At 46.7% G+C, this 13,386-nt stretch overlaps 1 protein-coding gene across 9 annotated transcripts in view; it reads left to right on the top strand.

The window, feature by feature from the left end:
• Positions 1-13,386, top strand: part of KCNT1 (potassium sodium-activated channel subfamily T member 1) — a 489,153-nt gene that overhangs the window by 243,972 nt on the left and 231,795 nt on the right. For all 9 annotated transcript variants that reach the window (XM_068249213.1, XM_068249212.1, XM_068249206.1 and 6 more), the window contains 3 exons: positions 2,078-2,137; positions 3,661-3,735; positions 7,886-7,969. In XM_068249213.1, the coding sequence (XP_068105314.1) occupies positions 2,078-2,137; positions 3,661-3,735; positions 7,886-7,969 (219 nt within the window). The remainder of the gene's footprint in view (positions 1-2,077; positions 2,138-3,660; positions 3,736-7,885; positions 7,970-13,386) is intronic.

Below are 13,386 nucleotides of genomic sequence, written 5' to 3'. Positions count from 1 at the left end.
TCTTGACTATTCTTCTGCTTCCTGATTCTGTACTTCGCCAGCCCGTACCATTATCGACTATTGGCTTGGTTTCCGACTATTCTCTTGTCTCACGTTTCTGTACTGCTGCCGCCTGATCTGTTGCCGAACCTCATTTTGTCTGACCTTTCTCCCTTCAGTGGAACGTCTCCCACTGTAGGGTTCTATCAGAGGCTTGCCTCTCTGAGACGACCGCCACTAGCAAACCCTTGCTGCCAGAGCCCGAGACTCCTCCACTCCGTCCTTTGGAGGATCTCTCACACAGGGTTCCCATTCAGAGGTAACCACACCTCTGAGGAATTACGGTGTGGTGGATATTTCCACAGACTTGAATTTACACTGTATATTATTATTGTTGTCTGCTGTTCCAGCTTGCTGGAGGTTGTATTCCTGTGCCCTATAGAGATACTCTATTGTACCAAGCACCCTCTTGCATACGATTGTATCATGTCACGCTATACTAGCATTATTAGTGATTCTGCAGATCACCATATAATCAGGTATAGCTTCTGTATTATTGGTGATTCTGCAGATCACCAATAATCAGAATAGCGGTGCTTGCTGACACTAATCGTTACAGCATCTTTATATAAATCTTTTTCAGGGAATGTCTTTTTAAACAATAAAGGCCATGCTGAGAATCCCCCATAGGGAGATGGACTAGACCAAAACCTGTCGCTTCTATCAGATTTCTACTACCTACTGTGAGTCAACATAGGAGAGAAGTAATTTATGGCTCATTTTACTCTGGGAGAAATATACTTATTTGTATGTGTTTTACATTTTAAGATTTTCGTGACAGTTCCTCTTTAACCACTTAGTATAAATACGTCAAGGAGGACATGTGCGCTCCCGCGGCCGATCGTGCACGCGCACTCCCGGCCGCGGATTCGTTAGCCCAGGAATCAGTGAATCGGGCCATAGTGCCCGATCACTGATTCCTCTCCCCTGCAGAAAAAGCGACTGCTTCTCTCGGAAGCTTCGCTTTTTCTGACTCCTATGTCCCAGTCTAAGCGTACATTAGTGACGTCATGTAAACAAGGTTGCCATCTTGTGGCCAAAAAGTAAAACTACATCTAAAAGTAAAAAAAAATTAAAATACACATATATTTCCCCAAATCAAAAACTATTTACATCCCACCCTCCCAAAAATACCCACATAAAATGTTTAATAAAAAAAAAATGACAATAAAAAAAAAACACATAAATATTTACCTAAGGGTCTAAACTTTTTAAATATCTATGTAAAGTTGAAATATATATATATATATATATATATATATATATATATATATATATATATATAATTTTTTTTTATTTTATTTTATAAGCTTGTAAATAGTGATGAGGGCAAAACGGGAAAAAAATGCTCTTTTATTTCCAAATAAACTATTGTTGCCATACATTGTGATAGGGACATAATTTAAACTGTGAAATAACCGGGACAAATGGGCAAATACAATACGTGGGTTTTAATTATAGAGGCATGTATTATTTTAAAACTATAATGGCCGAAAACTGAGAAATAATGAATTTTTTCAGTTTTTTTCTTATTCTTACTGTTAAAACACATTTACAGTAAAGTGGCTCTTAGCAAAATGTACCACCCAAAGAAAGCCTAATTGGTGGCGGGAAAAAACAAGATATAGATCAGTCCATTGTGATAAGTAGTGATAAAGTTATAGGCTAATGAATGGGAGGTGAACATTGCTCGGATGCATAAAGTGAAAACGACTGAAGGCTGAAGTGGTTAAAGACATATATTCAGTTGGCGCGGCAGCTTTTCTTCGATGCAATCGCAGCTGATTTACAGATGTTGGATTTTTAAATGCTGTGAATAAATTAAATAGGATCTTTTCTTTCAATCTGAATAATTTATATCAAAGATACGAGCTTTGGCTGAAAATGGCACGGTTAGTGGCTGCCTTTACTTCAGGCTCCTGTGAGGAATAGGCCATGTAACACGGAATATATCATGTACACACGTAACACGTATGTGATGTAGACATGTAACATGTGACACACACACTGCAGTGAAGCACCTCCCATCTTGTTTCAGGTGACTGTGGCCATTATCAGCTTTTCGGAGACCATGCTGCTCATCTATCTCAGCTATAAGGTAAGACGCTGCCGTACCGTGTCTGTCTGTCTATTGCTGAGTTATCATCCGAAAATATATCCCTTTATCGATCGGGAGCAGTTCGGACATGTATACATGGGACAACTTCCTGTACAATCACCCATCGATCAGACAGGAGATTGCATTGTGTGTTTCCAGCATAACGGTCTATCTATCTAGCTATCCATTCTCTATCTCTGTATTCTGACAACACCTCACGCTTGTGTTTCAGGCAGATCGGTCACTATGGGCAGTCCTGGCTTGTGTTGGGGCAGAGGGGAGCGGTCACTATGGGCAGTCCAGGCTTGTGTTGGGGCAGAGGGGAGCGGTCACTATGGGCAGTCCAGGCTTGTGTTGGGGCAGAGGGGAGCGGTCACTATGGGCAGTCCTGGCTTGTGTTGGGGCAGAGGGGAGCGGTCACTATGGGCAGTCCTGGCTTGTGTTAGAATGGTCTCATCCTACAGGGTAACGAAGATTCCGATTCGACAAAGAGACAAATTTATCTCTAATCAAATCTGATTAGAGATACATTTGTCTCTTGGTCGAATCTGCCTATACACTACAGGCCGATTCCCGTCCAATTTCAGCATGAAATCTTCAGGGAATCGGACAAGCCCGCCGAATCCGCACCGCCGCTGCACCCCTGATGTAATGTATAAAAGCCCTCCGCCCACCTCCAGCCCATCCCCTCCCCCCCCTTACCCTCCCCGTATGTGCACTTATACATTTCCTGTCCTGTGTCAGCCTTCACGCGGTGTGCGTCCATCTCTCCGGGTCCTATCAGCCGCATACACGCTGGAGTGTGTATGTTGCTGATATGAGACGCCATGTGCGTATACGCGGCTGATAGCCTTCAACGGTGTCCGTCCATCTCTCCGGGTTCTGACACAGGACAGGAGATGTATCAATGCTCATACGGGGGGGGGTGGGGGGCATTTATACATTACGGCAGCAGCAGGGTTTCGCAGTTTAGTCGCGCGTTCCAAAATCAGGCGCCGTACACCCGATCAGCCAACTTTGGCCCAACAACTTGCACCGGGCCCAATCGACTAACGAGACCAATTTCGACCTGAAATTGGTAGCATAGTCGGTCAGGCCTGCACTTGGTGGCACCGATTTTCAACCAATTTGATAATAATCGAATTGGTTGGTTGGCCGCCAAAGTCGCCTGATATATGGGCACCTTTACAGAGATGGGAGTGGTTTATCTCAGATGTGCGTACGCAGAGCTAGCATCCCTGACAATGTCAGATGTCTCCTCCTGGTGGAATGAATGTGTCAATGCAATAAACCCAAACAAAAAGGAGCAGAGGAGCAGTTAGTACCCCACAGTGCACCTCACACTTTATGTATGATTTAGTCTGGTTGCCTCGGTTGTTTCCGGCAGATAGGGTTACCGGATGTGGTGATTGTTCTGTATTATGTGCCGGGCCTGGAGGAGGCTGAACTCAGCTGCTGCAGAACCTCTTTAGTCCCAGCGTTCCTGATCAGATTGGCTGAATGTTTCTCGTTTCCACCCACAGGGCAACATCTGGGAGCAGATCTTCAGAGTGTCATTTATCCTGGAGATGATCAATACCGTTCCGTTCATCATTACGGTAAGAGGAGGATCTCCGGTGTTTCACCGGCGAGAGCTTTTACATGGCAAACGCCATCGCTCCTTCATCCAAAGTTGTAGTATGCGGTTTTCTGTGCTTTAGAGCATGAATTTAGAATTTTCCTGCGACCGTCAAGGTTTGCGGTACGATTGCGAATTTCTGGCGATATTATTTATTGTATTTATAAAGCGCTAGCATATTCCGCAGCACTGGGGAGGTGTTCATTGTCGCCTAGGGTAATCACATCGTATGGCGTTTGCATTAATTTATTGAGCGCGCAAGGAAGCTGCATAGCAAATGCAGGAAAATGCTGCATGCGTTTTGCTTGCGCAATAATTGAATCGCCGCAGTGGGAACACGACACTGAGATTACTTTGATAACGATGATGTCCTGTGATTGAGTCAGACACGATCTCCCCATGTTTGGCCAATTTTAGGATTGATTTGTGGCCAGTGGTAAACCGCTCTAATATGAGTTATTTTCTTGAAACGCAAATTCAGGCAGAGTTTTTGTTGAGAACCATTAGAACGGTTTAATGTTATTTTATAATAATGATGTATAAAAAAAATTGTAAAAAAGTTTCTACACTTTAGAAAAAAAGCATAAAGGAATGGCAATCGGATGCTAATAAGTCCATTTTGCAAGCAAATTTAATGCAAATGATATGCAGCTTGTAAGCGGGTCAATCTAAATCCCTTCCTGCCCGTTTTGATTGGCCCGGTTTCACGTTGCATACAATCGCATGCAAGCTGCTGGAAATATGTGCATCCTCCTAACCTACCCCAGCTTGCTACACAGACAGCTTGGCGGGATTCGATTGGTTCATTTTCAAGCTGCATACATTTGCATACAGAATTTGCATAAACCTGCATCAACTCAGGATCCTGTGCATCTCATTGGCTGTCCCTACAGCTTGCTGCTCCTCCCCTCACCATAGTTCAGGCGAGCAATGCGTCTGTACAGCTTTCATTCCTAAACTAGTGCTGAAGGGATCACTAGTGACCATTTAAGGTGACGATTGGGTTATTTTGTAAAGCCTGGCACACATCCAATTTTGATTGGCCAATTCATAGTATTCAAAATCTGTTGGCCATACTACATGGAGGTGGTAAAATTGGTCAATCAAAATTGGATGTGTGTATGCACCTTTGGTGTGTACAGAGCCTTGGATTGCATTCCCCTTACGAGGTATGAAAGTGATGTATTAATTAGCCTTGGCTGTTGTGCAAAATTGGGGTGCAATAAGTTGTTTCATAAAGGAAGCAAATGAAAATATTGCACAATGATACCCCCCTCCCAGAATGGTGAATGGAGCGGCCCATGCCCCGGGGGGAAGGGGGGAGGGGAGGATCCATTCGCAGTCGTTGGCAGCTCTGCCGCACTCACATCGCCAGTTATAGACGTGTTTTTACCTGACGAGTGAAGCTCAGATCCAGCCTTTTCTCAGTTTATTTCTTTTCACGCGTTATTATTTTTTTACGTTCGGAGTCCTTGAAGCCGGAGCCGTCTCGGAAAAAAAGTCACAGTGTGAATAAAAGGAAAGGCTGAGCTGCGGAATATTCTTTCCTAATTGAGTGAAACCTGTGAATGGGGAGAGGAGGTGAAAGGTCGCCCTGTGTGCCGGCTGCCTTCCACCACAAAAGACCCTCTTTACAGTCTGTTCTCTTGCTGAGCCTCATGACTGCCGCTAATGATTTCCTGTGACATCACTGGGGGACTTCCTGTGACATCACTGGGGGACTTCCTGTAACATCACTGAGGGCATGTAATAACTTCCTGTGACATCACTGAGGGCAGGTAATGACTTCCTGTGACATGACTGAGGGCAGGTAATGACTTCCTGTGACATCACTGAGGGCATGTAATGACTTCCTGTGACATCATTGAGGGCATGTAATGACTTCCTGTGACATCACTGAGGGCATGTAATGACTGCCTGTGGCATCACTGAGGGCAGGTAATGACTTCCTGCGACATCACTGAGGGCATGTAATTTTTTCCTGTGACATCACTGAGGGCAGGTAATGACTTCCTGCGACATCACTGAGGGCATGTAATTTCTTCCTGTGACATCACTGAGGGCATGTAATCACTTCCTGTGACATCACTGAGGGCATGTAATGACTTCCTGTGACATCACTGAGGGCAGGTAATGACTTCCTGTGACATCACTGAGGGCAGGTAATGACTTCCTGTGACATCACTGAGGGCATGTAATGACTTCCTGTGACATCACTAAGAGCGGGATGAAGAGAAAAAAGTTATAGGCACACCTCGAGAATAATGGATTACTTTGCATCCAGTTTATCGAATGATGTATACGTTACTTCATTTTAATCAGAAATGAGTTGTGGAATACATTTTGATGTGTCTTACAGCTTGGACCCATGTCACATAAAAAAATTGGTAGCGACAAACTCAATCCATAATTTAAAAAAAAAAAAATCATTTTCGAAATTGGGTAAGTTTAAGCAAAGCTACACAAGTCAGCAGCATTCAAAACATCCACTTTGAATAGCCCTGGTTGTTAGCGTTCCATATTGGTGACATTTGTGGCCTTTTCTGATGTCCTGACTCTTCTGGGGCTATGCTACAAAGAATGGCTCTAAAATACTTAATGGAAAAAAATTGTTCTGTAGAAAGCCACATGTCCTCAGGGTATGTTACTGTTATTTTTGCAAATAAAGGCATGTCGTTTTTGATAGAGTTCAATAAGAAAACAGAAAAACCCAAAAGAGGAAAAAATACACTTTTAATTCCAAACAATATATTTAAATGTTGTGATAACCAAGACAAATAGGCAAATAAAATGTGAGTTTTATCACAGTAGCATTGTTTATTTAGAAACTATAGTGCATGGAAATGGAGAAATTGGGTAATTTTTACATTTTTTTTCCTTTAAAATGCATAGAAAGTAAAGTAATTACTTTAAAAAAAATCTCCCACAAAAGCCCAATTTTTCCTGAACAAAAATCAAGATCTAGATCATTTGTATGATAAGTAATAATAAAGTTATTGGCGAAGGAACGAGACGAGCGCTGAAAGGGGAAAATTGCTCTGGTCCACAAGGTGATAAACCTGTAGTGGTGAAGTGGTTAATAATACCCCATGGTGAAATGTGGCGTGCGGCGCTGATAACTTGCTGCGTCTGATAGTTTGGCGTCGGCGCTCGCTGTGATTGGATTGTTGGAGCATGCAGAAAACGATGATGGAATTGCGGAGTGAAATGTGTTGCCACCCGCAGTGTCCGCTTTCGTATCGGTGCACAGATCTGCATCTTTAGCGATGCGGGAGCCCACAGAAATCCCATCGCTGTGCGCAGAGCAAGCGCTGGCTTCCCCGGGGGAGAGAGAAGAAAGAGCTTTCCTTTTATGAAGATTTCATCCCTAGACCGCACTATGAGCCTGAGAGGGGGGAGCTCTGTTGTAAATCTCTGATTTTAAAGAACGAGCTCTTAAAGTGTACAAGAGATTAAAATTACTTACCGTTTTATACATACCTGGGGCTTCCTCAAGCCCTATCCACACGGATCGCTCCCGCGCCGCCGTCCTCAGCCTTCTCCTGCTCCAGGTCCCGTAACTTCAGCCAGTCGCAGCCAGTCTGCGCAAGAGGAAGTACGCTCTTTACATATCTCTACAGCGGCTGGCTCAGGCAGGAAGAGGATTTGTGAGGTTGAACTTGATGGTGGACAAGGGATTTACTTTTCAACCTAGACAAATATAGGGCCAATTGACTATCCTACAGTGAAAACTGCTTTGCGCAGATATCGGTATCGGTACGAACGCCACTAGAGCCGTGCACATTGCGCAACAAGCACAGCCTGCGACGGTACACGAGTAACAATCACATTGCTGCGGTTATTTACCCCATTCTCCCATTGCAAACTTTATGTGTGTGTGTGTGTGTGTGTGTGTGTGTGTGTGTGTGTGTGTGTGTGTGTGTGTGTGTGTGTGTGTGTGTGTGTGTGTGTATGTATATGTGTGTGTGTGTGTGTGTACAGTGTGTACAGTGTGTACAGTGTGTACAGTGTGTGTGTTCTATTCTCTAGATAAGTATGGCGTCCGTCTGAAGTTACCTGCAGGTGATGTACAGATCAAGTGTCCAAACTTGGATTCTGTTATTTAAAATATTGTTGTTGTTTTTTTCTAGATATTTTGGCCGCCCCTGCGGAGTCTGTTCATCCCGGTTTTCCTGAACTGTTGGCTCGCCAAATGCGTGTTGGAGAATATGATTGTGAGTATCCAAATGTGTGATGGGAATTCTGGGTAGCTCATGCTCTAAATGAGGTTGGCCTACATTCCGGTGTGTCTTTGTATAACAAAGCTCTTCACAGATTATCTCAGATACACGGCCAGCCTCCGAGTCCCAAAAGCAAGGCAGGGAACATTAACTAACGATCTCAGATGGGGCAGGACACTGTTAAATTCAAAAGAAGGTGCAACAGAGGTTATTCTTTTTGCGTCACTTGAAAAAATGTGGTATAATGCTGGAGCTGCTTATCCGCTTCTATACCGCCACCGTGGACTCATCCTTCACTCCTCCCTCATCATCTGGTGTGCAGGGGCAACCGCTAGCCACGGATACAAACGCCAGAGAGTAATTTATGCTGCGGAAAAGATCCCAGAATCGCCCCTGCTACCTCTAGATCTCATCCCTACCATCAGAAGAGGAGGTGACAGGCATGTCCACACCTGTCACCTCCGGCACTGTATCTGACGCATGTCCACACCTGTCACCTCCTGCACTGTATCTGACGCATCTCCACACCTGTCACCTCCTGGACTGTATCTGACGCATGTCCACACCTGTCACCTCCTGCTCTGTATCTGATGCATGTCCACACCTGTCACCTCCGGCACTGTATCTGACGCATGTCCACACCTGTCACCTCCGGCACTGTATCTGACGCATGTCCACACCTGTCACCTCCTGCTCTGTATCTGATGCATGTCCACACCTGTCACCTCCGGCACTGTATCTGACGCATGTCCACACCTGTCACCTCCGGCACTGTATCTGACGCATGTCCACACCTGTCACCTCCTGCACTGTATCTGACGCATGTCCACACCTGTCACCTCCTGCTCTGTATCTGATGCATGTCCACACCTGTCACCTCCGGCACTGTATCTGACGCATGTCCACACCTGTCACCTCCGGCACTGTATCTGACGCATGTCCACACCTGTCACCTCCTGCACTGTATCTGACGCATGTCCACACCTGTCACCTCCTGCACTGTATCTGACGCATGTCCACACCTGTCACCTCCTGCACTGTATCTGACGCATGTCCACACCTGTCATCTCCTGCACTGTATCTGACGCATGTCCACACCTGTCACCTCCGGCACTGTATCTGACGCATGTCCACACCTGTCACCTCCGGCACTGTATCTGACGCATGTCCACACCTGTCACCTCCTGGACTGTATCTGACACATGTCCACACCTGTCACCTCCTGCACTGTATCTGACGCATCTCCACACCTGTCACCTCCTGCACTGTATCTGACGCATGTCCACACCTGTCACCTCCGGCACTGTATCTGACGCATCTCCACACCTGTCACCTCCTGCACTGTATCTGACGCATGTCCACACCTGTCACCTCCTGGACTGTATCTGACGCATGTCTACACCTGTCATCTCCTGCACTGTATCTGACGCATGTCCACACCTGTCACCTCCGGCACTGTATCTGACGCATGTCCACACCTGTCACCTCCTGGACTGTATCTGATGCATGTCCACACCTGTCACCTCCTGCACTGTATCTGACGCATGTCCACACCTGTCACCTCCTGCACTGTATCTGACACATGTCCACACCTGTCACCTCCGGCACTGTATCTGACGCATGTCCACACCTGTCATCTCCTGGACTGTATCTGACACATGTCCACACCTGTCACCTCCTGCACTGTATCTGACGCATGTCCACACCTGTCATCTCCTGCACTGTATCTGACGCATGTCCACACCTGTCACCTCCGGCACTGTATCTGACGCATGTCCACACCTGTCATCTCCTGCACTGTATCTGACGCATGTCCACACCTGTCACCTCCTGCACTGTATCTGATGCATGTCCACACCTGTCACCTCCTGCACTGTATCTGACGCATGTCCACACCTGTCACCTCCTGGACTGTATCTGACGCATATCCACACCTGTCACCTCCTGGACCTGGACTGTATCTGACGCATGTCCACACCTGTCACCTCCTGCACTGTATCTGACGCATGTCCACACCTGTCACCTCCTGCACTGTATCTGACGCATCTCCACACCTGTCACCTCCTGGACTGTATCTGACACATGTCCACACCTGTCACCTCCGGCACTGTATCTGACGCATGTCCACACCTGTCACCTCCTGCACTGTATCTGACGCATGTCTACACCTGTCACCTCCGGCACTGTATCTGACGCATGTCCACACCTGTCACCTCCTGCACTGTATCTGACGCATGTCTACACCTGTCATCTCCTGCACTGTATCTGACGTATGTCCACACCTGTCATCTCCTGCACTGTATCTGACGCATGTCCACACCTGTCACCTCCTGCACTGTATCTGACGCATGTCCACACCTGTCACCTCCTGCACTGTATCTGACGCATGTCCACACCTGTCACCTCCTGCACTGTATCTGACGCATGTCTACACCTGTCACCTCCTGGACTGTATCTGATGCATGTCCACACCTGTCATCTCCTGCACTGTATCTGACGGGTGTCCACACCTGTCACCTCCAGCACTGTATCTGACGCATGTCCACACCTGTCACCTCCTGCACTGTATCTGATGCATGTCTACACCTGTCATCTCCTGCACTGTATCTGACGTATGTCCACACCTGTCATCTCCTGCACTGTATCTGACGCATGTCCACACCTGTCACCTCCTGCTCTGTATCTGACGCATGTCCACACCTGTCACCTCCTGCACTGTATCTGACGCATGTCTACACCTGTCACCTCCTGGACTGTATCTGATGCATGTCCACACCTGTCATCTCCTGCACTGTATCTGACGGGTGTCCACACCTGTCACCTCCAGCACTGTATCTGACGCATGTCCACACCTGTCACCTCCTGCACTGTATCTGATGCATGTCCACACCTGTCACCTCCTGCACTGTATCTGACGCATGTCTACACCTGTCACCTCCTGCACTGTATCTGACGCATATCCACACCTGTCATGTCCTGCACTGTATCTGACGCATGTCCACACCTGTCACCTCCTGGACTGTATCTGATGCATGTCCACACCTGTCACCTCCTGCTCTGTATCTGACGCATGTCCACACCTGTCACCTCCTGCTCTGTATCTGACGCATGTCCACACCTGTCACCTCCGGCACTGTATCTGACGCATGTCCACACCTGTCACCTCCTGCACTGTATCTGACGGATGTCCACACCTGTCACCTCCTGCACTGTATCTGACGCATGTCCACACCTGTCACCTCCTGGACTGTATCTGATGCATGTCCACACCTGTCACCTCCTGCACTGTATCTGACGCATGTCCACACCTGTCACCTCCTGCACTGTATCTGACACATGTCCACACCTGTCACCTCCGGCACTGTATCTGACGCATGTCCACACCTGTCACCTCCTGCTCTGTATCTGACGCATGTCCACACCTGTCACCTCCTGCTCTGTATCTGACGCATGTCCACACCTGTCACCTCCGGCACTGTATCTGACGCATGTCCACACCTGTCACCTCCTGCACTGTATCTGACGCATGTCCACACCTGTCACCTCTGGCACTGTATCTGACGCATGTCCACACCTGTCACCTCCTGCACTGTATCTGACGCATGTCCACACCTGTCACCTCCTGCACTGTATCTGACGCATCTCCACACCTGTCACCTCCTGCTCTGTATCTGACGCATCTCCACACCTGTCACCTCCGGCACTGTATCTGACGCATGTCCACACCTGTCATCTCCTGGACTGTATCTGACGCATGTCTACACCTGTCATCTCCTGCACTGTATCTGACGCATCTCCACACCTGTCACCTCCTGGACTGTATCTGACGCATGTCCACACCTGTCACCTCCTGCTCTGTATCTGACGCATGTCCACACCTGTCATCTCCTGCACTGTATCTGACACATGTCCACACCTGTCATCTCCTGCACTGTATCTGACACATGTCCACACCTGTCATCTCCTGCACTGTATCTGACACATGTCTACACCTGTCATCTCCTGCACTGTATCTGACGCATGTCCACACCTGTCACCTCCTGCACTGTATCTGACGCATGTCCACACCTGTCATCTCCTGCACTGTATCTGACGCATGTCCACACCTGTCACCTCCTGCACTGTATCTGACGCATGTCCACACCTGTCATCTCCTGCACTGTATCTGACGCATGTCCACACCTGTCACCTCCTGCACTGTATCTGACGCATGTCCACACCTGTCACCTCCTGCACTGTATCTGACGCATGTCCACACCTGTCACCTCCTGCACTGTATCTGACGCATGTCCACACCTGTCACCTCCTGCACTGTATCTGACGCATGTCCACACCTGTCACCTCCTGCACTGTATCTGACGCATGTCCACACCTGTCATCTCCTGGACTGTATCATCAATAATGGAAATGATTGATTATACCGTAAAAAAAAAAAAAAATCAGTTAGTGCACTAATTTCTGGAAATTGGGACCGCTGGTAGGTTTCTGAATATCACAATGTTTGCAGTTAAAAATAAACCCGTAATCCCTGCTCCTAGATGGCATCATTTAACCCTGGTTGTGCTGTATCATGTGACCAAACTGTTGAGTGTGCTATGATCATGTGACCAGACTGATGATTGTGCTATGATCATGTGACAAGACTGATGATTGTTTAATCACAGTTGTAGTCTGCTGGGTTAGATGAGGCACCTTCTGTAGATGATGTTTTTCTCCTGTTCTGTTGTTTCCCCTCTGAGTTTCTGAGAATCCTCCGTATATAATTTGCTGAGTAATAACCACATTTGTGCCGCTGTTACGCTCGTCGTTTTATGCCGGTTACATTGTATTGATTTCGTTTGATGCCTCTGGAAACGGGTTCAGAACTTTTTTGGCTGCAACAGAACAACAGCGGCCTGATGATCCCTGATTGCCGAGCTCTGATTGCTTCTCTGGGCGGTGATCAGGTGTCTGGTTAAATCAAAAATACTGTTTTGTTTTTTTTTACATTTCACACAGAATTCAAAGCACCGCCCTGATTGTCTGGAAAGCTGAGCAATTAGGGAGCTTCGAGGGTTTTTTTCTTTTTTTAATCATAGTTAAAGAAACACTATTGTGAAAAATTGTAAGATTTAAAATACATGAAAACACATAAACAAAAAGTACAGAGTAAAATGTGATAAATTTATTTTCTCCTATGTTGCTGTCGGTTACAGTAGGCAGTAGAAATCTGACAGAACTGACTAGCCAAACTTCTCGTGGGGGATTCTCAGTGTTTTCTTTCTTTTTCCAAAGCATTTAGTGAATGGCAGTTGCTCAGTCCAACCGCTAGAACAGTGTGCAAACCGGTAGGAAGGGAAGCCTGCGTCTTTGTATAGATCCTTTCCAGGGAGTGCTTTTGTAAATAATAAATGAAATACTTAGAATCCCCC

This window comes from Hyperolius riggenbachi, chromosome 8, assembly GCF_040937935.1.
Source record: "Hyperolius riggenbachi isolate aHypRig1 chromosome 8, aHypRig1.pri, whole genome shotgun sequence".
Lineage (NCBI taxonomy): Eukaryota > Metazoa > Chordata > Amphibia > Anura > Hyperoliidae > Hyperolius > Hyperolius riggenbachi.
This window is presented reverse-complemented; position numbering and strand designations above follow the sequence as displayed.